This window comes from Cynara cardunculus (genome assembly GCF_001531365.2).
Source record: "Cynara cardunculus var. scolymus isolate 2C chromosome LG 1, CcrdV1, whole genome shotgun sequence".
NCBI classification, from domain to species: domain Eukaryota; kingdom Viridiplantae; phylum Streptophyta; class Magnoliopsida; order Asterales; family Asteraceae; genus Cynara; species Cynara cardunculus.
In genome coordinates this window covers 11,544,675-11,572,612 of record NC_037528.1, presented here as the reverse complement: position 1 = coordinate 11,572,612, position 27,938 = coordinate 11,544,675, and the positions used below count along the sequence as shown (strand labels likewise).

General features: G+C 34.1%; 3 protein-coding genes across 6 annotated transcripts; all 3 read left to right on the top strand.

The window, feature by feature from the left end:
* The first annotated feature begins 5,425 nt into the window (after nt 1-5,425).
* LOC112519925 (F-box/kelch-repeat protein At3g27150) lies at nt 5,426-8,094 on the top strand. 2 transcript variants are annotated; one of them, XM_025128246.1, is made up of 2 exons: nt 5,426-5,747; nt 6,582-8,094. In XM_025128246.1, the coding sequence occupies exon 2, from the start codon at nt 6,612-6,614 to the stop codon at nt 7,950-7,952; it is 1,341 nt and encodes a 446-aa protein (XP_024984014.1). In that variant the 5' UTR covers nt 5,426-5,747; nt 6,582-6,611; the 3' UTR covers nt 7,953-8,094. The 2 variants fall into 2 exon arrangements, with proteins under 2 accessions (XP_024984014.1, XP_024984019.1); XM_025128251.1 differs by having other exon boundaries at nt 5,427-5,747; nt 6,594-8,094.
* A 5,223-nt stretch (nt 8,095-13,317) lies between these two features.
* Nucleotides 13,318-17,136, top strand: LOC112502825 (SWI/SNF complex component SNF12 homolog). 2 transcript variants are annotated; one of them, XM_025106827.1, is made up of 3 exons: nt 13,318-13,499; nt 13,775-15,397; nt 16,839-17,136. In XM_025106827.1, exons 2-3 carry the CDS (start codon nt 13,836-13,838, stop codon nt 16,906-16,908), a joined length of 1,632 nt encoding a protein of 543 aa, XP_024962595.1. In that variant the 5' UTR covers nt 13,318-13,499; nt 13,775-13,835; the 3' UTR covers nt 16,909-17,136. The 2 variants fall into 2 exon arrangements, with proteins under 2 accessions (XP_024962595.1, XP_024962603.1); XM_025106835.1 differs by having other exon boundaries at nt 13,318-13,538.
* Nucleotides 17,137-21,285: 4,149 nt separating this feature from the next.
* Nucleotides 21,286-26,842, top strand: LOC112525505 (ATPase family AAA domain-containing protein FIGL1). 2 transcript variants are annotated; one of them, XM_025135674.1, is made up of 13 exons: nt 21,286-21,643; nt 22,180-22,315; nt 22,544-22,897; nt 23,166-23,389; nt 23,519-23,646; nt 23,732-23,850; nt 23,926-24,018; nt 24,397-24,498; nt 24,689-24,791; nt 25,297-25,380; nt 25,638-25,733; nt 25,839-25,966; nt 26,357-26,842. In XM_025135674.1, exons 1-13 carry the CDS (start codon nt 21,363-21,365, stop codon nt 26,492-26,494), a joined length of 1,986 nt encoding a protein of 661 aa, XP_024991442.1. In that variant the 5' UTR covers nt 21,286-21,362; the 3' UTR covers nt 26,495-26,842. The 2 variants fall into 2 exon arrangements, with proteins under 2 accessions (XP_024991442.1, XP_024991432.1); XM_025135664.1 differs by having other exon boundaries at nt 22,180-22,342.
* Nucleotides 26,843-27,938: the final 1,096 nt, after the last annotated feature.

Below are 27,938 nucleotides of genomic sequence, written 5' to 3'. Positions count from 1 at the left end.
ATATATATATATATATATATATATATATATATATATATATATATATATATATATCGGAAACATAATACATTTATATTTTATATAAATCAGAAACAGAATATAATATATATATATATATATATATATATGTGTGTGTGTGTGTAAATTAATATATATTAGGAGGTGGAACCAAACAATTTGTATAAACTGTACAAATCACATTCAACCAATCATAAGTTTTCTTTTCTTCACTTTTTTGTAACTACGAGAGATTGATTAGTCTTTTTTATTACATAAAAAGTTAGTTATGGATATTATCACTTCATTATATTAATTTCAGAGAAATACTGAAACAATTTCATTAAAACACATAAACAACCATATATGAAACAATTTTATCAAGAAAAAAAATTATACGAAACAATTTTATTGAATTAAACAATGAAAATCAACTGATTAAAATTATTTGTACGATTTATACAAATAAAAATGATTTACATTTAGTCACTCCCTATATATTTATGCACATATATATTATATACCACCCTTTTTTATTCACAAAGTATAAGATAGTTAAAGAATAAAACAATTGATTTAAATTTGAAACAAAAACCCACAAGTAATAAAATAATTTTAACATTTGAATCCCAAAAATAATAAGTCTGGATTAATAACTTCGAATTCAGCTTATAAATATTATGATGAAGGTTTTTGGTAGCTCATAGTTCAAGGCAATTCTCATATTCTATCAATGTGAGACGAGTTGTTACAAACTCTCCAACTTAAATCCCTGACGTCCTCGCTAGGTCTCCCAACATTTTCGTCGGAGATTTCATAAACACCCCCCTCTCGAGGGTCATCACGCTCGGTGAGGTTATGTTATGAGATCGACTCTGATACCATTTGTAAAATCTTAAGTCCAAAGTAGCGGATTGACTCAATAACTCCGGGTTCAACTTATAACTATGATGAAAATTATTTGTATCTAACAACTTGAGACTTAAACGAGCCCATAAATCTCACTTTCTATCCACGTAGAACGGGTTGTTACAATATTCACACGAGCACTTATAAAACATAAATCAACAATCAATAGTCATTTTGCAACTAAAAAGGGTACGATGTTCCATCAGAAACCCTCCACCGTATATTGGTCTCACGATTGCCATGAGGGAGGTAAGTTGCATGTCTCGTGAGCAGATAGATGATGCTCGGAATCAGATCCTAAACCTCTCACTCATCATGTAATAATGCTCACCCCATTACCCATTAGGCTAAAGCAGCGAGGACAACATTCAATAGTCAAACAAACATTGAAAATACACAATAATTTGCCAAAAGGAAAACGACAAAACCATGGGCACATCAGACATTTGTCGTTGCAAATCCATCGTCGTTATACCACACCAGATGTTAAATAATTGTTATTACACACTTGGCAAAATCCTTAGCGTCGTATAGTACCATGGATGTTTGCAAACCCACCATCGATGCTAACATCTACAACCGAAAAAGCGCCATCTTTGCTTTGTTGCCAAAATCAGCCTTTCCCATCACACGAGGTTCACGCAAAGCCAAACATGAAAATGAAACCAATCGGCAAATCCAAGAGTTTGGTGGGGAAAAAAATCATATTGTGATGGACAATTCTATAATTTTTAATGCGTATATTTATTATACGCAGTATATTTTGAAAACAAGTAAGGTTTCATCTATATATTAAATCAGTAGGGGTAGAGATCAGAGAAAAACTTAAAAAATAAAGGGAGAAATATTTTTTTGAAGGTGGTTATAATTACTTTTTAATCACATCCATCAGATCATCTAAATTCATTTGTTTGAAAGGACTGTTTAATTATATGTTTTTAGGGTTTTTTCTATATCAGTAATTCAGTATTATGTATAAATATATGTGTTTAGATTATAAACCATTAAATATGACTTTAAAAATACATTTTTATTTAATTTAATGTGTCTTATAAAAATTATTAAGATTTATCGATAATTACGATGGTCGTATTGGGTCTAAAGAAGTGGAGAATAATGTGGCCTGGAGCTCCCACTTTTGCTAAATGACAAAATTATGCTCACTTTTTGATAGTATTTTAACTGCTAAAAAGCCTAATTAGCCGTTGTGGTGCTTTTTATTATATGTTTATTTTACAAAAATACGATATTTAATTTCACATATGATTTTTAAAAAGTTATATTATTTAATAAGACAAAATTACGGATAATAAACAATTTCATCAATTTTTAATCCACAAATGAATAAATTTATATCTGAATTTTTTTAAAAATTGTTTTTATAAAATAAAAGAGAGAAAATGATCCAACTTTTTGATCGAATAAATCTGTTAATTGTATAATAAAATAATAATATTAATATTATATATTTTTGGTAATTGTGAGTTTTTGGGCCATCGACTAATTCCATGGACAACTACTAGTGATTTGTAGTTATCATAGCCGAACCTTTGTGGTTATAATTATGAGTGCTTATGGGTTGAGTTAATTGGATTGAAGACATTTGAACAACTCAACTCAATATTTGCGGTTTGAAAAATCTTAACCGAACTCAACCCAAACCAAAGTGCAATCAAACCCAACCCAACTCAAAACGTGCGGATTGGTCGGGTTGATAATTTGGTACATTAAAATATTATTCTAACCTTGAATATGTTATTTCTTTGCTCATAATTTATTTTTCAGCATCAACCATTTTATACAACTAATTCATACTTTTTAAATCTTATGTATATCACATTCAATTAATTTTTTCAATTTGCATATACATGTTCACAATTACTGAACATATACACAAATGAGTTATATAGAGATGTGGACTAGATTGAAAACATGTGTACATGAATAGAGTACGTGATAGTGTAATTATCTAATGTATATATTAATAGAAACTCAAAAATCATATTAAATCCAAGAAATACAAATGATATCGGGTTCATCGGGTTGAGTTGAGTTTAAATAATAGTAACTCAATTTCAACTCAATAGTCACGGTTTGAAAAATTTACAACTCGATTAGACATCATGTTACTTTGGGTTGAGTTATTTTGTATTGGATTGGATTGGACTGATCGAGTTTTTTAGCATACCCAGTTGCAATGGCTTTAACAACGTCTAAATTTGAAGTTGAGATAGATAAGATTTTTCACTATACCTATCTAAAGTTTAACTAGTATGCCACAACTTAAATGGTTTTTAATTACATAAAAAAATTACTACATTAATTAGATATTTATTTTTGGCTTTTAAAAGATTATGGAACCGTTAAACGCACCGGAAATAAAATTTTGGTTGCAAATTAAATCATAAAACTTTTCTAAAACTTAAAACCCAATCGGATCCAATGACAATTAAAACGATAATAAACACCAATTGTAGATTTCAAATTTGGCGAGGATTTTGACGGAGTACGTAGAAACCAATATGGGTTTCCTCTATCGGTTATACACACACGAACACACCAGGTGTGTCCACAGGTGCTAGCCCAAAATCCTAGATAAAAACACGTGTATTACAGAAAAGAAAATTTTATTTTCTGTATTTTTTATGTTAATTCTAAAATAAGTCAATCAGTTAGAAATTGATTTAGTCTATCATCTTATTTATATGATATAATATATTAATAAATTATAATTCAAAATAAGGATTTTTAATTATCTGTAATACTTATATAATTATCTTAAACTTTAATATAATTATATACATTCAAAATAGACGAATGATCGTGTGAGAATGAGAGTTAAATTGAGAAACTTAAGAAGAGATCTTGGATCCTTTATCACCTTTAATCTCAAATCCACCCATGAATTGCATTTTATACGGGGATTAATCCGGTGCATCTCATCCTAATATGAATCTAAGGGTGAAGATCTCTTCTTACGCTTCTCGCCTTAACTCTTTTTCTCACCGGAACCCAACTATTTACAGATAATACGCTATAAGCCTATAATAATCATAATTACACTTTAACACATTTCATAATTATTTTCCAAAAAATAATTATTTATACAATCACCTTGATTTAACTTGGGTTTCTATAAATGGAGGCAAACACATCTTTTGTACACAACCTTATAGGTTTGTATATTTATCAGTTGTATTTACGCATGACACATGTCGTAGACATATAATAACTTACAAAAGTAAACTCTAAAATTGGTTTTTGGTTTTTGGTTTTTGATTTAGGTAAAAGACAAAATAGAAAAGGACAAAATTAGGCAAAAAGACGAAAATGTCCCTCACTTAACTGAGAATTTTTACAAATGACAAGTCAAAAGACCATTTTAAAAAACAAAATGCAAAACCGATAATAAACACTTTTGAGTGTTTGGATAAACAATTTATACCGATGTCAAATCGGTAATAAGAAGTTTTTGAAGATGTTAAACAATTTTAACTTATAATAAGTCGATAAAAACTTTTGTAGAAAATAGGAATGACAACGGGCCGGGTGTTGGTATCCCCGTCCCCAAAACCGATAGCTAAAACCGTCCCCGTAACTGCCCCGATCCCCGTTAAGGGTAAAATTTCTCTTTTTCACCGTTGGTTATAACCGAACCCGAAACTCGAACCCAATCTGAAAAAAATTAAAATATGTTAATTTTCACAATTAAAAGGAAATTACAATTTTTTTAAAGATGTAAGTTTAAATGTCTCAAACATAATCGAACAATTACAAACAATGTATTAGATTACAATATAAAACTAAACAGAAATTCAAACATCATATAACTAAAATCACGATTTTAAACAAATAAACTAGATTTTTTTGTGAGCTTTATTTGAGTTGTTGAAGTAAAGTAGATAAAAATCTTTTAAATTTTAATGTTATTATTTTCTTTTAATGATATTATATATATATATATATATATAGAGGGATGTTATTCTACACCCTTTACCATTCCTACACCCTATACAACCCTCATCTCAACCATTCAATTTTTAATCAATTAATTGTTTCATAATATAAAGTATTAATCATAATTAATAAATTCTATTCATATTCCATAAATATTCAAATCATAATAAATGAACTCCAATCATTTCTATAAATATCTCAATCAATTGGGTTGCAAAGGTTGTACAAATGCACAAGGTTGTAAAAGAAATATAAATATACCCTATATATATATATATATATACACACATATCAGATCCCCACCCCGTCCCCCATAAGATGTCCCCGAACTCGGTTCGAAAGTTTCGGTTTTCAATTTACACCAACGGTTTCGAATTTTTTTACCATTCCTGATAGAAAAGTATAAGTTATTTTAAATAACTAATCTCAAACACCCCTAACTTTAGAGACAATTTGGGTGTAAACCCAGAGGGACCAAAATTGTAATTTACTCGATATTGAATTGTAGTTTACTCCAAAATTTATATAGTAGTATATGAGAAAAGAGAAGGGCAGTCGATGATTCTGCCTGGACGATGCAGCAGTAGTTATTGGGGCTGTTCTATGTAGTTTAATTGGCAGAGTAATTTAAGCACTCAAATTTGGCACCTCCAGACAAATCCCTCATCACTCACCAAGAATCTATTAATGGCTTCTCTTCTCTTCCCTTCTCTCTAACGTAGAAATATTGAAAGCAAATATATTCCAAAGAGCCGTGCCGTATCACTCGTCATCTCTGCCTTTCTTTTCTTCTTTTCATTTGGTGATAGATAACCAAGGCAAGAGTGCTGAATGGGGGCGTCTTCAACCTTCGGATTAACCTGCTTTATTGACTTCCGTCTCTGGTACCATCTCTATCTCTATCTCTATCTCTATCTCGAGAATATTTCCAATTTCATGTGGGTTTATATGTATATCGAGTTGCGTATATGGATTCTCTTTTTTTTTTTTTTTTGGTTTTTTGTTTGAGGCTTTATATCGAACAGTATACGTGCATCTTCTTCTCAGCATTTAGTTTCTGATCATCGTAGTTGATAATGGAGAATAAAGTTTTTTTTTCCTTTCTTTCTTTCCATTCGATGCTTTTAGCTTTTCGTTACTTTACAAGTTACAACGATGGGTCGATGGCTATATGGTTTCCCTCGACGTGAGTTTACTTATATTATTTCAGTTTTGTCTTTATCTATGCAACTCGACATACATATTCTTCACTGTTTATCTTGATTTATATCTTCCGTTTCCTTTCTTTCTCTGAATTACTCTTCCTAGAGGTTGATTTATGTTCAATTCGTTTGCATCTGATAAGATGTTTCTCCCCAAATATCGTTTTATATGCCAAAAAATATGATCTTATACGCATTGGTTCTTCCTGTTAGCTTAAATTGAGCTAACATTTTTAGGTTTTATTGGTTGTTTCTCTTTGATTCTTTCAAAGTAACTGGTTTTAATCAGTCTGTGTACCCTTTTAATCAAGTTTTTTGATCTGGGTATTTCAGTTTTTTGATTCTTCGTTTTTTTTATTTAACCTAAAGAAGTATGATCTCTTACGAAATCTAAGTCAACGATCTTATCTCAAATTTTGGGTTTTCTTTTAATTCCTTGCACATAATCAAGTTTATGTACCCTGTTCGATGAATCGTTGGTGATTATTACCAATTTATTATTTGATCATGATATAGAGGATTTGACAGAAAGAAGGCAATCAAATCATGTCGAAAGGAAAGGAGAGGGTGACTGAAGAATCAGACGAACAGGATAAAGAAGACGATGGTGAAGATGTGACGAGTCATCAGAAAGGTATTGCTGTTTATGATTGTTCCAAAAATGGATATTGGGTCGATTTTGGGAGCCCACAATCAACAAAAGTCAACAGCCAGAAGAGCAAAAAAAGAAGTATTTTGTTATGCACCGACCATCAGGACTGGCTTGAACTTGGATCTTCCGGCAGTTCTTCCGGTGAATCGGAGAAACCCCAGGATGCAGATTACTCCACTTACATTCCTTCTCTCAGTTATGAGTTAGAGGGTTTGATCTTAGCTAGATTTCCCAGATCGGAATTCTGGAAAATATCATTTGTCAATAAGCGGTTTGCCGGCGTGGTGAAGTCCGGCGAAATTTTCAAAATCCGGCGAGAAATTGGGTTCAAGGAGCCATTAGTTTTCATGCTGGCGAGTGGGGAGAGTTGTTGGTGGGCGTTTGATCAAGGGTTCAGTTCTCGTAGAAGGCTTCCGGTTCTTCCATCTGATATGTGTTTCACTTCAGGAGATAAAGAATCTCTTTGTGCTGGAACTCATTTACTCGTTTCAGGAAGAGAGATTGAAGGTATCATGATTTGGAGATACGAATTATCGATGAATAAATGGTACAAAGGCCCTTCGATGATCAATCCGAGGTGCTTGTTTGCCTCTGCGACTTGTGGGACTTCCGCTTTTGTAGCGGGCGGGATCGCGGTGGTTGGAGGCGGAATGAGTGGGACCCAGGTCGTACATAATACTGTTGAGAGATACGACCCAGAAACCCGCTCGTGGACCCTGCTTCCGAGAATGAAGAAGCCGCGGAAGCTCTGCTCCGGGTGCTATATGGATAATCGGTTTTACGTGATCGGTGGAAGGAATGATGACGGTGAACTAACATGTGGAGAGTTTTTCGACCCGGAAAGAAACCAATGGACGGTAATTACGGGAATGTTAAAAGACAATCCTGTCCTTAGTTGTCACTCGCCTCCGTTAATTGCGGTGGTTAACAACGAGCTTTACTCGATTGAAGCTTCTTCGAATCAGTTGAAAGTTTACTTAAAGAACAGCAACAGTTGGAAGCAGTTGGGTTCAGTTCCGGTGCGAGCTGACTACAATCGAGGTTGGGGCGTGGCTTTCAAGTCGTTTGGTGACGAGTTACTCGTGATCGGTGCATCAACGGTCTCGAGCTCGATGGCTATATACACATGTAGGCCCGAACCGCAATCCGATGGCTTGCCTGAATGGAAGTTACTTGATAACGGCAAGATTCAACTCAGCCATTTTATCATGAATTGTTCTGTGATGGTAGCTTGAGAAGAGTTGTGTGATCAGTATCTAAATAAAAAGTACCAGTTGACTTTTAAAGTCAAACATGATTGTATTTTGGTACCCTTTTCTTTCCCTTTGTAACGGGGCTTCACGTTTTTAGTGTACACAACACAAGTGTTCTTTTTAAGAAGAATTTGATAGCCACCGAGATAAAAAATTTGATTTTCCAAAATCACACTTTTGTTAAGAGACAACATCTGAATAGTTAAAAGGTGAATCTTGTTTGACAAAAAAAAAAATCTGTCTTTTAATGGTTTTAAAACCTTCCGAATGATTTTGTATCTTGAACATCCTTTAACTATTCAACACCCTAATTTCATTGTAACAATTACCAAACAAATTATATTTCATTTTGCATTATATCATGAAAGTCTTTTGATTATTTTGCATCAAACCATTCAGCAAATGACAAACAGATTAAATGAAAACAAATCAGATTTTTATATATTTAATTTAACATTAATATTTAATAACGTGTATTCATATAATTGGTGGATGTGAATAGAACATGAAAATTGGGACAAATGGTTTTTATCTATAGCCACCCGGTTTCCCTAATGCCTGATGGTAATACTTTTTTTATTTATTTGAGCAAAATGTTGAATACTGACAATTTCAACCAGTCTTATACAAAACACGTGTCTGAGACCCACATGTGAGAAAGTATTTAAGAGTCAACTCGGTTACGAGGCTAATAAAACTGGTTCAAACACGTTTTCTGTGTGATTTTTACTGAGCTATACGTTTAAAGATGTTTTTTTAATTATTATTATATATAATATAAGTATGTCGTATTTTTTGTTTGTTAAGAAAATAAAGTCTTCTATATTTAAATAAAAAAAGGGAAACAAGGAAAATTGTATTTAAGTAGCTAAAGACTTTAATATTATTAATGAATGATAATTAATCTACTTTTATTCATAATCTATAAATTTGGAATAAAAAAATAAAACAATAATCCATGTTTAAATTTCACATATTTTTTTCGTTTATATAAAATATTTTAAATTAAATATGTTAAATACCACAATCGATCAACAATCGTCCATGATCAAATTTCACATATTTTCCAAAAATTTCTTTTGAGTGCTAAAGAGTGTCAAATATTCATATATAAACAAAATTGCAACATCATGTATAATTGTTTGATCAAACGCTTTTGGTTTCCCCTTTTTTATTTTTATCTAAAGTAACAAGACAAGTTAAAAAAAATAAAAATAAAGATACTATTTTTAAATCTAAAAAATATTAAATTTAATTATCTATAAATAATATATCTAATAATAAATATATAATACATTAACACACGGGCATGGGACGGGTTGGAGATCACGTAACCCTACTCCACGTCCTCATCCCCAATTTTCAGTTTTTGGGGATCCACGTCCCCATCCCCGGTTTTACGGGAAATCCTCGACCTTCGTCGAAACAAGTACATCGGATTCCCTAATGAGGCAGATCTCATTCCATGCCCAGAGCTAACCCTACAAGCTTTATTCATAAAATTTAATGAGGTGTTCGGTAAAAGGTATTAAATGATAATTAATGTGAATTAGGAAAAAAAATCTGTTTGATTTTATATAATATAATGAGTCATTTTTATAAGAAATCACAAATTTTCATTCCAAATTAAACTGTAGAAATAAAAATTCAATTACCATTTTCATTTTTTGTGATTTTTATTTTCATTCCCTTTTTTATTGATCTGTCCCAAACAAAAACCCCTAAATTTAATTTAAAGTTTTTTGAAAATAATTATATTTTTACTATATTTTATTGAATTTCGTTACAAATTAAACGTATTCTTTATGAAAATAATGAGCAAAAACATCATAAATTGAATATATAGAGAGAGATGCTCGTTTAAAAAAAAATGGTTAGTTTATAGTAATTATAAAATCCAATGTGAATCACTTGTTTGAAATATTTAAGGTTATTTTTTAAATAAGCTAAAATAGTAATATGGCAATTCTATTTTTAACAACTAATCAAAATATTTAATTAAAACTAGTTACTTAGGGCTTGTTTGTTTTTTGCAAAAAACCACTTATTACCTCTTAAGTCTGAATCGGTCAGACATTTTTATTTTCAGACTGTTTGATTTTTTTTGTAAATAAGAGCTGAAAAGCTCTTACCGTCCTCTGAAATATTCAGTGCAAAACCGAACTCTGAAATCAATTTCACTCTTCTCCTCCAGATCTCGCTCTCACTCTTGATTTCATTCTCGATCTATCAATTCTCTGTAGATCTCGCTTTCAGCTCTCAATTTCACTCTCGATCTTAAACACTTCAAGCTCTGGGTCTCGATCTCTTATTCTTCCTCTCGTTCCAAACAGCTCTCGATCTCTTCTTCCGCCTCTCGATCCAAGCAGCTCCTGGTCTCTTCTTCTGCCTCCTGGTATCTCAAGAAAGGTAATAGGTCTTATGTTTATATGTTTTCTTTTTATTTGATTTGGCATAAGAAACGCCATGGAAATACCTGAGGATYGATTTGGGTTTTCTAAAATAGTTGACTGTTTATTTGTTTTCTTGATTTGGGTAGATCTGTTTATTTGGTCTTTCTTGATTTGATTGCATTTGGTGAATTCCCTTTTTGAATTATTGCCCAGATGTTTCTTGCATTAGTTGTTTTCACTATAGTTTGCAATGAAACATACATGTTCCGATGTTTATCCTTGTACTATTACAAAGTGTTCTTTATACTATCTTATTGATGATTTATTGTTGTTAGGGTTTTTGTGAGGTTTACTTGTATTTGTGTTTGGGCCCAATTTGTACTCATGATGGTTCATTAGATCTTAACTGATTTCACTCTTCACCTATTTGTGGCCCGTGTTCTTCTCTCCTTGTTTCTTATCTCTTTCTCTACACACAATGGGATAAACTTTCTATCTCATTCTTTTCATGTTATCGTGAAAAGATAGCAAGTGAAGCTAGTGGCACTGATGGAAAGTGAAAGCGTGTCATCTGTATGAATAGGAGCATATGGTGGCTTTCAAATATTGTGATATGAAGTTTGCTACACCTCAGGAAGGGAGTAGAGATAAATACATGGGATCTTGCGATGCATAAGAAAATCTGGACAACAAAATCAATAAGTTCATTTTGTTTTCCATGCACATTTTTACGTTGTGAAGGCAAATGCTTCATCAATTTGTTTACCATGTGATTTTTTTTCTTTATCTATCTTGCAGCCTCCTAAAACAGCCTTGCTATATTTACACCTACTTGGTTTACTTCAGCCACATTTTTAAGCAAAGATGATCACCACAAGTTTGTGGCAGGTACCAACAGCCATCAGGTCATTTACCAAAACTGTATGACCTTCAGCTATTCTGGCAATGGAAGGTTGTCAAGGATTGGGGATTGTATCTCGATCCTCTCATGAACTATCACCATATGTGCCTTGGTTTTTGTTGGTTTGGTTGTACTTTATGGGAGGAAAAAGGCATAAGCTTGGCAACTTTGTGTGATGGATCAAAAAATGTGGATGTAATCATCTTTATTGGTGGATGGAATCAATTTATTGGGCTTATTTTAATGAAAAATGAAAAATGGTGGAATGGAGATAGGAGATTCTGGATGGTTAAAGTTTTTGATAGAATTATAGGGGATTCTGGATGGTTAAAGTTTTTGTTTTGTTGTATCCGTACAACATTGAAGTTGTTTTCTTTCTGATGATGATGTTTTGATATTTAAATTCCATTTGTTAATATTTACAATTCTTAACAGTAGATGTATTTTTTCCTTTATTTAATTTAAACCGTCAATGGTAAGTTTTTAATCTTTATCTAGATATAGATGACAGATTGCATCCCGCTACATTGCACGGGTACACAACTAGTATGTGTGTGTGTGTGTATATATATATATATATATGTCAACGTTCTTAATTTCTTATGGTGTATTCTTTTTATGGGTTGTCGTCTTAATTGATCATTAAACATGGGATCAACAAGTACTAAGGTTTCTTTCATCATTTGACTGATTCAGATTCAGACTTCAGATTTAAAAACAAACAGTCTGACTGATTCAGATTTCAGAATTCAGACGTAAAAACAAACAATCTGACTGATTCAGATTTCAGACTTCAGCACCATCTCTTAAAATTCAGAAGTGAATTCAGACTTCAGCACCTCTTAAAAAACAAACGCCACCTTAGTATCAATTACCTTATATAAATCGTATTTTAAAAACATTTGTAAATCAAAATGTATCATAATGATAACGTTCACAATATTTCACGTGTATCACAATGTATTTTCTTTGTTTTATGAAATGTATCATAGTATGCATTTTCGTTATTTCATTGCTTTACAAAAGGTTCACATTGTGCATATTGTATGCATATATGGGTATCACAATGAATATCGTTTGTAGGTATCACAAGGTGTATTTTGTGTTCACATAAGGTTCATCAGAATAAGGTTCGCCGAATAGAAGAAAAGATTCGCTGGAGAGATGAAAGAAGAGAGATGAGAGGGAATATTTATAAAATCTCTAAAATGCACTTAATTAATATTTTAAGTTAAAATTACCAAAATTATTAGTTTTCGAATTTAGCCTTTGATTTGTGGTTGAGATTGAATCTCACGATTACCACAAACAAAACAGTTCTCATTTGATGTAGGCCTGCGCACGCGCGCGCACACACACACACATATAATAAAACATTTGATAAAAACTCTTAAAAACAATTTTTTATGTATATAATACTGTTTATTGATGCATATTATTTAAAATTCAAGATTACAAGTATAACACGTGTGAATACATCTTATTAAAGTTTCATATTTAGATCGTCTAACTAACTGCACACAAACATAATCAAATATAAAAATATAAAATATAATTAAGATAATCATTGAGTTATAACAGAATACTTAATCAACATCTTAAAAAAATTATTATATTAAACAAAAAATAAACTAGTTCGTTTCAATAAATTATAATAAAAATTAAATGAAACAAATTACACAAAAACAATAACTTTTAAATAGTTAATTTTTTATTAATATCGATTATTTTTTTCAAAATTTTATAATATCTTCAAATTTAGATTTCATTAAAAAATAAATACATTTTATTTTTTCTCAAAACCACATAAAATTGCATTATAACATTGATAAACTCAAAAATATAAAATGAAACATTAAAATTAAGATGTATCTCACTATATTATGCGAGTATATATATATATATATATATATATATATATCACAAGATTATAATATTTTATATTCTTTTTGGGTCTGGTTTTTATTATTTATAAAATATAGTTTTATTTTATATTTTTGGAAGCATGTTATATGCATATTGTAAAAAAAAAATATGGCTGGAGAAATAGACGATCGGAAAGAATGGCCGTGGCCTCTCCAACCAGTAGTCTCTAGAAACCGGACCGGGACCGGCCCGGCCCTATACCACTCTCGGGACTCGGATTATATGCAACAGATGAACCGAAAAGGCCGTTCTCTCTCGAAGGCGAAATCTGCTGTTATAGTAGCTTCGAAGGGCTACGATCCCTCATCCGTAAGGCGATTCGCAGATCTTTGATGCCTATTTCACATGGTTTGAATTCTGCATAATTTCGTTTAGGATTTACGTTTCTGTTTTATAATCAATTGTCGTCAACAATGATATCTTGTTTAGGTATAGTTTGGAATTTCAAATTTGTGGTGTGTTTGTTTTAATTAACTTTTAATCGATTTCTGGTGAAAATTAACCTAATTTTGGAAATTTTAGGGCATCGACGATTCGAGTATTTGTTTGCATTCTGAAAGTTTGTGTTTTGGCCTGTAATTTAGGTTTTTCATATGCAAATTGAGCCAGCATTGTAAGGATTAGGGTTACAGTTTTTATGAAGTGATGTCTGTGAACAACAGTAATCTCCAAAAGAACTCTGGTGTATCTTCCCCCTTTGGAAATATCATACCACCAAATCCTAATCCCCATCTCCAGTCACAGTCCCAACCTCAACAACCGTCTGGATCTCCCTTTACGAGCCAGTTTCAGCTCTCCCATTTTGCTGCAGCCCATGCCCATGCCCAAGCCATTGCTCAAGCCCAGTCAAAAGCTCAAGCCAAAGCTGCAGCTCAAGCTCAAGCTAACCATGCTCAATTCCAAGCCCAGCTGCAAGCTCAAGGACTTGCTATTAATCAATCCCATGGACCTCTGGCTACTAATTCACCATCCTTTCCGGGATCTGGCAATGTGAGCACCAAACCTATGCCGCAGAAGTTGCTTGGGCGGCCACCTGGAGTGTCAAATTCTAATGCCTATTCTCCCATGAGGATGATGGAGCTTACACCAGCTGGCCGTAAAAAGAAGCAGAAGCTTCCAGATAAGCAGTTACAAGATCGAGTGGCTGCAATTCTGCCACAATCTGCTTTATACACGCAGCTCCTTGAGTTTGAGTCGCGAGTTGATGCTGCTTTGGTGAGAAAGAGGATAGACATTCAAGAAGCTACTAAAAACCCACCTTGCATTCAGAAAACCCTTCGAATATATATTTTCAACACATTTGCTAATCAGGTTCTTACAATTCCCAAGAAGCCGAATCCTGAGCCGCCTACTTGGACAATGAAAATAATAGGGAGAATATTGGAAGAGGGAATGGATCCTGATCAGGCTGGGATGATCTCAAAACCAAACCCCATGTACCCAAAGTTTTCATCTTTCTTCAAAAGAGTTACTATTTCATTGGACCAAAGACTCTATCCTGATAACCATATGATTGTGTGGGATAGTTCTAGAACACCAACACCTCAGGAAGGGTTTGAAGTCAAAAGGAAAGGGGATAAGGAATTCTCTGTGAATATACGGTTGGAAATGAATTATATGCCTGAGAAGTATAAGCTTTCTTCTGCTCTAATCGAAGTTCTTGGAGTTGAAGTTGATACCCGGGCAAGAATTATTTCTGCAATCTGGCAATATATCAAGGCTAGGAAATTGCAGGATACAAACGATCCTTCCTATTTTCATTGTGATCCACCACTTCTGAAAGTATTTGGGGAAGAAAAAATGAAATTTTCAATGGTCTCGCAGAGGATTTCAAGCCATTTATCTCCACCACAACCTATACATTTGGAGCATAGGATCAAGCTTGTGGGAAACAGTCCAACTGGAAATGCATGTTATGATGTATTGGTGGATGTGCCGTTTCCAGTACAAAAGGAATTGAATGCTTTATTGGCAAACACTGAGAAAACCAAGGAGATTGAAACCTGTGATGAAGCAATATGTGCAACAATACGAAAGATAAACGAGCATAAAAAAAGGCGGGCGTTCTTTCTTGGATTCAGCGAGTCACCTGTTGAGTTTATTGATGCTCTGATTGAATCTCAAGGCAGAGATCTGAAGTTTCTTGCAGGGGAAGCAAGCCGTAGTGCGGAAAAAGAGCACCGTGCTGATTTCTATAACCAACCCTGGTAATCTTTCACCATCCTTGTTTCCTTGTTATACTCTGTGTCACAATGAAAAACTGGTGCACCTATTTTATACATTTTCATTGTGAGATAGACGTGTTTATACTTCCCAAGCTTTCTTTAGTGCCTCTTTAAATTATTAGTTACAGGTTCATCCTGAGTTCCTGTTTACTTGCATCCCAGCTAGATCCTTAGTTTATATGTTATAATTCAACGTTTAGGGAACTAAAATTGACTCCGTTTATGAGTACCAACTTCATCTCTCTTTTTAGATTGGGCAAAATGCATCAAAATGCATCAAAATGCAACAAAGTTTGGTTTAGTTACTATCTAGCGTAACAAAGTTTCAAAGTTTTCTATTTTGTACCCATTTTAACCGATAACCTGCTGATCTTATAACATTTGCTGACATGGACGGTCCTTTATGAAAGGGTTACAACAAACTGGACGTTAAACTTGACATCCATGTCATCAAATGTTACAAGATCAGTGGGTTACGCGTCAAAATGGGTAAAAATTAAAAAAAATGGAGTTCTGTTACATTGATCAATAAAAAATTTCTTTGTTACACACACTAAATAGGAACTAAGGCAAGTTCCGTTGCATTTTGATACATTTTGCCCTTTAGATTTCAACCACGGTCCTAGTGTAGTAGTCCAGAACTGCGTTTATGCTTTATCTTTCTACTAAAGTGTGCTGTATTTAATGTTATATCTAGTGTGTTTATTCTCTCGTCTGTGACTTGCTCTTTTTTTGATCTTTTTGTTTTATAAGCTGGGGTTTTCACGGTCAGCCTCGTAATCCCGTTGGGATAGAGGAAAGATAGAGAAAATGTTTGCATACGTCCTATCCCAAAACCCTGCCTGCTTGGGAGGGATCTAGTGTTTGGTCCGGTTCGAGTAACTCCTCAACCTGGAGTTCCACCTGAAGAAGCAGGGGCCACAGTAGCTTCCGTTCAGTTATCTAGTGTCTATTGTTACCACTATGATGGGTCTACATACCAAAGGGTCATTGGCCCAATAGAACCCTGGTTATTGGTAAAACTCAATCTCCCAGGAGGCCGAGGGTTCAAACCTCACCAAATGTGAGGTGTGTGCGAGTATGATGAAGGATCTTGTGAGAATAGGAGTTAAGGTGAGAAGTGTAAAAGGGATTTGGACCCTTGATCAGTTTTAATTAGTGTTGATCTAATGGTTCAGATCAAGTCCCAAAATAACCCATGAATTAGCTTAGAAGGGTATTTCCAATTGATCTTCGATTAGGATTGATCCAAGGGTGTAGACCTCTTCTTTCCCTTCTCACGATAACCACTATTCTTACCAGAAATCAACTTGCGCTAGTATTTGCCATATATAAATATTATATACTTCAAAGAAAATGATGGGCGTAGATGTGACCTTGGCTAGCTCCATATCTTATGCAATTATGTTTCGTAAATCTGTAGGGTTGAAGATGCAGTCATCCGTTATCTAAATCGCAAACCAGCTATAAACTCCCATGGAAGGACATATTAGTGTGGAGATCTGCTGATGGAATACAGATAAGTGTCTATCGATGCGCCTATGAACAACTTTTTGTATCAACGGGAATTAAAAGCGAGAGGTGCAGTTGCATATTTCCTAAGTTGAACCTCTATATTTCATTTTACATCTGGTTTTCTAGCTTAGAATGCACTGTAGTTTCCCTGTCACCATATGAAATTCTTTGAACCTAAATATACTTTTTTGCTACCTAGATCTTCATATTTGTCTTGTTCAAAATTTCAGATTTTAGCAAGAGATATTTAGGTATATAACCTTAAATGAAATTTTAAATTAAATTTCATTAGTTTCTATGGAGTGAGTATGAACCCCGTTTTCTTTTAATAGATCAGGAGGTCATAAGTTTAATTCACATCTCATTTAGGGTGATATACCTAAACAAAAATAGCACAAAAAAGCCCAATCCCGAAGCCTGGGCTTGGTGAGATCAAAGCCAGGTCCGAGCCAGGCCTCAAAGCCCGACCATGCCAACATTTTGGGGTCAGGTCCATGCGCTGGTCTGGCCCAAAAAGGACCAACTTGAAAAAGCCTGAAAAAGCCCAGTTAAGCCCGAAATTGCCTAAAATTTCAACCCCAAAGCTTGGCCCGAGGCTGCCCCTGCCTAAATAAGCCTGAGTTTTTCTCACTGAAAGCAGGTTCGGAAGGTGCGGGTCCAGACACGAAAATGCTCAGGCCTTGTGCATCTCTGTACCTAAATTACTGTTATCAGCAATGGGAACCTTATGTCGGAATATTCATTTTGGTATTTTGTTTACCTTACGTCGGTATATTCATTTTGGTATCGCAAACCATCTCAAGATATCTGGTTTACATCTGATAATGCATGCATTCTTTATTATGAACTTTGATGTAGATATTTGAGATGTCGTATCTGTGGTACCAAAATTCGAAAGCATATTAAAAAAAAATAACACCAAAGTATGTGGTGTTTTTGTGCAATTTGCAATATGTAATTATATATATAGAGAGAGAGGGAGACGGGTTTAAACGAGAACGATACCTATTTAAGAGAATAAGAGAATGGTCGAATCATATGTGATTTTACACTAGCATCATGTACAAAATCACATTTTGATTCATGCAACTTTGCCCCGTGAACTAAAGACCCAACCATAGGGTTACCACACACTTTTTTGGCCGTTAATGTAAAATCTCATGTGATTTTGCACGTGCTGATATTTTCTTAAATAGTTGACATTCTCGTTTGATCATCCTGTATATACATACACATATCAGATTAAAAATAAGTGACTTGTTTTATTTTTAATTTTACAAATAGCATAATATAATTAAACTAAGGAGTAAATTACACAATTGTCTACATGGTTTACAAAAACTCTAGTTTTCCTTGCATGACTTCCTTCTATAATTTGCATTTTGTTAGGGATGTCATCCCTGGCCTTGCCTTAATGGGTGTTAAGTGCCCTCAGGTGAGTGTATGAGATACCAACTTTGCAATGTTTTTAATTAAGCAACCAACTCTCTCTAAACCTAACCCATCAATCAACAAGACTTGAACTGTTAATTTTTTTTTATTAACCTGGATATCCAATCCGTTATACGAGTCAACTAATCTCAGGGCAACCACCTGTTTTGCAGGTAGCCCGGAGTCACCGCATTTGAACCTCCGTGGTCACAAGGGGATTTTTGTTCCTCCTTGGATTTGAACCTCTGATCTCCTGACACTTTTGATATTTGGAGCCAAGCTCAAACCAATCAGACACCTCCCTTGTGGTTGAACTCTATTTTCTCTTCATTCAAAAACACTCTTACCATTGCTCTTTACATTTGCTTTGTTTCATTTAGCCAAAAATGTGACATATACCGAATCAAAACAGTGACATTTTTAAAGGTCGTATTTTTTCCATTATGTCGGGACAATAAGGTGGTAGCATGAGACATCGTATGCTACTAGTGTACTATAACCACAAGGATGGTATCTGATTGGTTTAAGTTCAAAAGTACCTGGAGGTTCTAGGTTCAAATCCAAAGAGGAATAAAAATCCCCTTGTGGCTACGGAGGTTCAACTATGCCGATTTCGGACTACCCGCAAATCTGGTGGTCGCTCTGAGATTAGTCGGTTCGCATAGCAGGTTGGATATCCAGGTTAATAAAAAAAAATGATATATACCACTTCAATCCATAAAAAATATAATCCGTTGTGCTACACCTCTGCTCTTGTAGATGATGATATGCTCCTCTTGCTTTATAAAACACGAGCTTGACACCACCAGGCCATGCACAATTGTGAAATCCGATAGAGCATGACCTCTTTCGTTGATTACATCAAAGGCAAAACTCCTGTCTGTTTCGATAAAACCTCCCAACAAATCATCAAAGATAATTCCAAAAGTTATTTTCTGACTCCCTTGAACTTGTCTATTTGCACAAGTACATAACAAATTTGACATTTGTGTCGATGTTAAAAAAGAACTTTAAGGAGCTGTTTACCTAAATGCTTACCCGGTAAGTGCTTATTGATATGAGTCAACAATGTAATTTATTTTGATGCGTAAGATTTTAGTATATCTAAACGTACTGAATGCAACAATTTACCTGGTAAGCGCTTACCTGGGTAAGAGTCGTCATCTTCACTTACCCAGTAAGACTCTTCATCCTTCTCATCACTCTTATCCGTTAAGATTATTGGCCTTTGTCATGTTCATCCGATGAAGAAATTTATCCGGTAAACATTTACCAAGTAAGCGTTTAGTAAATGACCTCTAATTAATTTCTTTAAAATAGAGAAAGGTTGAAAGAACAAAAAAATTTGTAGTTGGTAGAAATCTAAGGGGGTGTTTGGTTCGCATAATGATTTCTGAAGGAATGAAATCTGTCAATGGAAATGGAATATGGAAGGAATTGAAATGAAATGTTATCAGGTTTGACCAAATGTTTGGTTGACAAGAATGGAATGTAATTTATCCAACAATGAAATGTTAATTGTTTTTTTAGTCATTTATGAGGGGATAGAACAAAAAAATATAATTTCATAAGAAATTTAATTTTTTATTAAAATATAAAATGTTTTAAAAAATGCATTTGATTGAATGAAATTATTTTGAAAGATTTGGATTTTATGGAAGAATTTGGAGTCAAAAGAGTTTGGATTTGAAATGACTTTGAATATTTGGTGTGATTAATGTGGAATGAAATTGAATTATGTTTTTTTATAAAAACAAATTATAAAATGATTAAATTATATTTTTATTAGTTGATTATTATAAAGAAATATTTTTTATATATTTTAATCTATATTATATTATAAGACATTTGATAAAAACTTTTAAAAATTATATTTTTATGCATTAAGTACTGTTTATTGATGAATATTACTTAAAATTGAAGATTACAAGTAACTTATGCATAAGTACAATTGATTAAAACTCCATGTCTGAATTTCTATAATTAACTATAGATAAACACAATCAAATAGAGGATAAACATCTTATTTTAAATATAAAAAATCTAAAATATAATTAAGATAATTATTGAGTTATAACAAAATACTTAATTATTATGTTTTATAAAAAATTATATTATTAAATCCCAAAAAGAATGAATTACAAAAATTACACAAAAAAGGAGAAATTTTAATTTGCTTGATACTAATATCAATATATATATATATATACCTTTCAAAATTTTATTATATCTTCATATTTATATTTCATTTAAAAATAAAAACATTATCGTTTTTTCAAAAACACATAAAATTGGGACGGACCCAAAAAAAAATTCAAACGGTGGCACCATTTGACTATTAGAAAAAATTATAAGGAAAAAATTTCAAACAATGACACCGGTTGACTATAAGAAACAAATATACAAAAAAAATTTCAATCCATGGCACTATTTGACTAAGAAAATGACACTAATAAGATTTGAATTTGGGTCTGGAGTGGAATAAAAGCCTTGCAAACCAACTCTATCAAATAAAACTTGTTCTCATTGTAGTTTTAAAATACATACGGTGGCACACAACAGATTAATACGGTTGCACATTTTACGAACCTAAATTTTTTTATCGGAGAAATAATATTGTGGCACGTGCCACCGTAACCGCCATGGTATGTCCGCTCATGACATAAAACCGTATTATAACATCGATTAAAAAAAAAAAACAAAACATTAAAATCAAAACGTATCTCATTGTATTACGTGAATATTCTGATCAAATCCTAAAATTTCAAATCCAATTTAAATCTTACCATTAAATTGAATTCCAAATCTTTTCGAAACCAAACTAATTATTTTAATATTGTTTAGAAAGTACTAGTTTTTTTTTGTTGAGATTTTGTGCTTTGGCATTGCCGGAGATGCTTCAAGCGGCAGGGACAACCGTGGGTTTATAGCCTTCAGGAATCAGAAAATGGCGGGAAAATAGACCGCCTCCTCGGAAAACAAAGGAGAAGAAGAAAGAAAAATGGAGACAGAACCAAAACCATCGTCGTCGGAAGCGTCGGTCTGCTGGAGAAAAGAATTGGATACTAACCTCAAGAGGCTCCAATCTCTTCTATTCGGCGCCGACATCGCTATCCAGAAGCGAGATTACAGTTATGCTCAATTACTCTCCCTTCGTCTCATTGGTTTCCTCGATTCTCGGTCCATCAACGACGTAGATGAAGCCTTCATTCGTCCTATTCGCCGTGAAGCCCTCTCTAAACTCGATTCCGCTACTCAATCACTCATTCCTGAATCCGATCGGTACTTATATCTAACATCTCTACACGAAATTATGAAGTTGTTTTATTAAGATGTATCAATTGAATTTGCTTCTACTGATGAAATGCAAATTTTGGTTATCTGATTATCTGTAGCGTTCGTCTTGATTATGTATGTTGATATAATCCTGTTACGCAATGTTGCCTTCCTTGAGAAATATATTTCAAGGTTTCAGTTCCCGTTGAAATTCGAGCAATGTTTCCTTTCTAATTGTGTTTGTTTTTGTGTCCTTGATTTTTAGTTTCTTATTCTTAAGGGAGTACAAGGTTTAAGCTATGGAATCGAAGCAGGTGTAGTTTGAAATTTTAAATTACGCTAAAAATCCTAGTTTAAGTCCTTCAAGAAGGGCGAAATATCAGTTGTGATTTGTGGAAGGGTTGTTAATGTTAGAAAGAAATCTATCGCGGATTTATTAATGTTTTAGATTAGTTCCACTTGATTGAACCTACTGTTATGGTTTATCAAATCTTTTTTAGTCGTTGATAATTATCCATAGTTTCTGCACCATCTTACTGCAGTCAAGCTTTTGAGCAAGCTGGTAGAGATCCAGGGTTTGTTTTTCAGAAGCAAGGGGATATCAAAATTGAGAAAATTAAGCAATCAAAATATTTCAAAGCTCTTCTCCAACAGGCTAAAGGAAATACTCTAAATGAGGTACCAGATGGCGGTGGATGCTTAACTGTATGGTATTCTTAGTTGTTTTTTTTCACGTACTCTAAAGCTGTTATAAACATTTTTATGGTGGAATCAACTCATTTTTGTATTGATGTGAAGATTGTAACCAAAAGTTTTAATATAGGGTATGGACGAGTATATTTGTTAGATTGCAATACCATAAGATGTTCTTTTAATTCCATTACTGAGGATGACAATTCATGTTAGGATGATGAACCCGAAAAGCTGGAAGATATCAGTGCGAAGACTTCAAAAGTTCTTTTACATGGAAAATCAACAACCTTGAATGGAAGCATCTCAAGGGCAAATAACAATATGCACAATAATTCTGTCAACTCAAGAGGAAATGGTTCAGAGGATTGTATCCTTGTCCAGGGCCATGGTTCGTTTACATGTATTAATGTTGATGAAGAAAGAACACATGGAAGTAGCTTGAGATCTAAGCGAGCTCACATGGAAATCAGTAGCCCAAGGAATGAAACAGTCTTGTCTCCATCAAGCAAGAGTGAGGCTAATGCTGGTATTTCTGGCAACAGTTTTGTTACTGCTAGAACAAAATTGGTAACAATCTTGAATGCTGAAATACCTTCTTATAAGCTTCTAGTTATCATCTTTAAACGAGGACTAATCTATTTCTTAACATGTTTATTTATTTCAATATTGAGAATTGGTTTGGTAACTTATTAACCTCTTGAGTATTTACTTGCCTTGTTTTTTTTATCTGAAATTGCAAATGTCTTTCGGAAAGCAGGTCATAATTTTCCATTTAGATGATATCTCTATATTTGTCTTTGACCAATGTTTATGATGTATCTTCTCTATACCACAGGAAATGGATGTTCGACAAAAGAGAGGGTTGGATGGATCACCAAATTCCTCGGTCTCCCCGCAGAGCGATGGAACTAACAGAGGCTATGGTGTCAGATCCTATGGCTCACGCCGTGGAATACGTGGTTTTGTTCCCCCTATTAGATCCAACTCGGGTAATAACGGCAATGTAACATCACGTGCAGCAAAGGGTGAAGATGCATTAGACGATTCGACAAAAAGATGGTAAGTTCAGTACTCGTTTGCAATATCAGAAAGCAGTTTTAAAACATTTTTTGCTCATTATAACTTCCGGTAAATCTTAAATGAGCTTTGGCGATTCTTCTCTAAGCATAGTTCATTATATGATTACAGCATGGATATGCTTTGTGGCCCTGATGGTGAACTTCCAGAGAAGTTGCGGAACTTGGAGCCTCGCCTTATTGAGCACATTAGTAATGAGATAATGGACCGTGATCCTAATGTTCGCTGGGATGATATTGGTATTAGTGATGTTTGCAGTATTTTCCTGCTCCATAACCTTTTAGTTAGCTTTAATAAGATTCTAATATGTTTGTCTGCTTACAGCTGGGTTGCATCATGCAAAAAAATGTGTAACTGAGATGGTCATATGGCCTTTATTACGTCCTGATATTTTTAAAGGTTGCCGTTCTCCAGGTCGAGGGCTTCTTCTGTTTGGTCCCCCAGTAAGTGCAATATATGTTAGTTTATCGTTACAAAAGTCACTCGTTTGATTTGATTGCATCTCATTCTTGGTTTAGGGAACAGGTAAAACGATGATAGGTAAAGCTATCGCTGGAGAGGCTAAAGCAACATTTTTTTACATATCTGCCAGTTCACTAACCAGCAAATGGGTACGTACTGATTCTTTAGGCAAATGATTGTAAAATTACACATTAATGCTGTCTTTATATGCACCAAAAGTTACATTTATTTGAATTATGAAGCTATGTTTTAATCCCACTAAATTTGGATATCTGGGAAAACGTAACTCCAATCTTATTGCTAGAGTGACCTTGCTGCACAAAAGCTGCTCAGCTTTGCAAGGGTTTGGGAGGAAAGCCTTTGCATGCACCATTCTTGTTGTTTTTTGCAAGGAAGGCCATTCCCTTAAAGTAATAGCCTTAAAGCTCACCACCATGCACCACAACCCATATGAAAAACTCTCCACCGACTGTTCTTTTATATGTTCTATTGGTTATATTCAAGTAAAAAAGTTATCTTGATTGTAGATCGGAGAGGGTGAAAAGCTAGTGAGGGCACTTTTTGGAGTTGCCAGTTGCCGCCAACCAGCAGTGATATTTGTGGATGAAATTGATTCACTGCTGTCCCAGGTATGCCAGATTCTGATCCATGAACAAAGAAACTGAATGTGATGAGGCATGAACTTATCCAATAACTTCTATGTTTTGATTGAAAAATTCTACACCATATCACACCCTTTTGCATCTTAATGATCGTTTTGTATATTCCATTTTTCTTGATTGTGTGAAAGACAACTACTAAGGACGTATATTATTGCAGCGCAAGTCAGATGGTGAGCATGAGTCAAGCAGGCGACTGAAGACACAGTTTCTCATTGAAATGGAAGGATTTGACAGTGGAAGTGAACAAATTCTACTCATAGGTGACCTGCAGAACCTAAAATATTATGAACTCTATCCATCTTATAACTTTCCAGACACTTTCAGTCCTTCCGTAGTGCAACTTGCAAAGCCAATAATCTAAACTCGAGCATTTAACAGAATGTAGCACGGCATTTTCTTGTTCTAGGCTGCAATTTGGGAACCAAAACTCAAGTATATAAATGTTGCAAACCACAGGCAAGAAATTTTCTTACAAAATGTCAACCAACTCTATGTTGCGCATAGCCGTTGGCTGAGATGGCTCATACCTGTTGACTGATAAGCTAGTTGATAGTTGTTGGCTAATAAGCATGTAGTTAGCAGATAAGCTAGCTGCAAGTGTTTGATAATACCTATTTAGAAGACCTTGCAAGTTACAATTTTCCTACTGATGAACTTGATGGCAAATTCAGTTCTTTATATTCACGTCATTTTTCGTGAATAATTCAACTTCTAATGTTCTATCTTTCTATTTGATTTACTGTCGTTTGCTTTCTGATATGTCAGGAGCAACAAATAGACCACAAGAACTAGATGAGGCAGCTAGGAGGCGACTTACCAAGCGACTTTATATTCCACTCCCTTCCGCAGGTGCAACTTTGATTAATTTACTTCTCCAAGATACAAGTTTGTTGTCCCCAAATCCCTGGTCCCCACCCTGTCCCACAAAGCACTTGAATACACATTATTATTTTATTAAATCCATCTTCTTATTCTCTCTCCTCAACAAAATGATGAGGTGGCTCCACATGATTGGTGGATAGAAAGGGGACATGGGATTTGGGGACCACATACATGCAATTCCTTATGGTACTAATATGAGGCTAATCATCTCTTCGGGTGTAAAGAAGCGAGAGCCTGGATAGTACGTAATCTCTTGGAGAAGGATGGACTTTTCAAACTGTCTACAGAGGATATTGATAGCATATGCAAATTGACCGAAGGTATTTTAAATTCTCTCTTTTCTTAATTTTCTTTGTAGATTATGCGAAACGTGTTTCTTTTTCCTCACTTTGATGTATTGCTATTGCTGGTTTGAGTTGTATCAGGGTATTCAGGATCTGACATGAAGAATTTAGTGAAAGATGCTTCCATGGGTCCATTGAGAGAGGCTTTGAGACAAGGCACCGAAATCACTAAACTTAAAAAGGAGGATATGAGACCAGTTACTCTACAGGTACTTGCATCATATAATACCTTTGAAATCAAATGGGTTACCTCTAAACTCAATCAACCCTTATATCTACCATTATAATTTGAAAAATATTGGTGATAGTTTATTAACAAAATCCATGTCACCTGAGTGAAAGGTTTATTTGTTTACTTTCAGTAAGTTCAATGATTTATTTGTTCAAGAAAAAAAATTAGGGACTTGTATCACTCGGAATGTGATAGTACGTTGCGTTTTTTTGGACTTTTTCCTTTATTTAACTAAAGGGTCAGGTTTAACCTTAAAAAGGTCAAAAAGTAAGTTCTGCGATTTTAATAAAGATAAAAGGATGAAAATTATATAAATTTGTAGAGAGAATGCTTTAAAAAAGTAATGTTTGTTGTTCCATGTTTATAGGACTTTGAGAATGCACTACAAGAGGTGAGGCCTTCTGTTTCCGTGAATGAACTTGGCACATATGAAGACTGGAACAATCAATTTGGGAGCTTATCAGTATCAACTGATCTGATTGATACTTACATACCTCCTCATTAACTTCAATCACATTCTATGTAGAATCCAGCGACTCCAACTCAGTCAGCTTGTGGTATGAAAGCCCCTTCCCTCAACTGTTTCAAAACTTTAAATATATAATGTGCTTTGCTGTATTAGTTTCAAAGACGAGGGATCGTGTGAGAGTAGGATTTAAGGTGAGGAGCAATAAGAAGGGATCTAAACCGTTGATCACTTTTAATCTCACCCCCACCCTTGAATTGTGCTTATCATGGGAATTGATCCAGTGCATTCCGTTGCACCGCATTAGTGTTGACCTTCAATTAGGATTGTTCCAAGGGTGAAGATCTCTTCTTATCCTTCTCATCATAACTTCCATTATCACCTCAACCCAACCTTGGTTCAAAATGATTAATGATTATTATTTTTACTCTACAATCACACAACTCTTATTAATTCTTGAATACATGGATGATTTAAGGGCCGCTTAGCAAACACTAACTAGGTAAGCACTTACCTTACTGGGTGAGTATGACAATGGCCGAGAATCTTCCCTGATAAGAGGCATGGCAAGATTCGATAATTTTACCCTGTAAATGAGGGGTGGTGACTCTTACCGGGTAAAACACACTTCCCTCAAATCTTACCATGCAATGTCATGTTGATGGCTTAGAATCTTATTTGGTAATATAAGTGTAGGTGGTCGACTTTTACCGGATAACCATTGGTAAACGGCGCCTAAGAATATAAATTTAGCCCTCCTTAAGAAGTGAGTCCTGTATCGTGGACACACAAAAGAAGGTAAGTTGGGGGAAGTCGAATCATTTTGCATCATAGGTGTCATGGGTAGTAAATTGAAGGGAAGTTAATAGAAATAGTCATTTTCATGGATCAAATTCATCTCTTAGCTATTTCTTTTCGGAAATTTCTAAAATATCACTACCTCCTCAACTTGTGGAGGAGCTAAAAGACAAAAAACAAACAATTTTCACCCACTTGCAGAGGTGCCAATTGCGGATCTAGGTGAAAAGTGAATTTGTTTTTCTATCTTCTCACCCACTTGAGAATATGTCTGTTGCAGATCTGGGTGAAAAGTGATTTTTTCGTCTTTTAGCTCCTTCGCAAGTTGAGGAGGTGGCACTTGCGAAGGTAATGATATTTTGGAAATATCCATGGAAAAATGGATAAGAAGACAAAATGTCTTTTGTCAACGTTCATATAGGAACCAGATGAATTTGGTCCTTGGAAATGGATATTTCCCCTAAATAAAATTACCACGAAACCAATATCACCAAAGGCTTCCAACTGCTTTTCTATGTAATATATTCTATGATAGTTATCTTTTGGTTAGATGAAGAAAAAACAGATGCACAGCAATGGTAAGTGTTCTTGGAATGTCATAGTTCAAGTGAGGTCTTGACTCTTAGAGAGTTGCTTATTTTAACTAAAAAATATTGATAAAAGACAAGACTTGAATCATAACCTT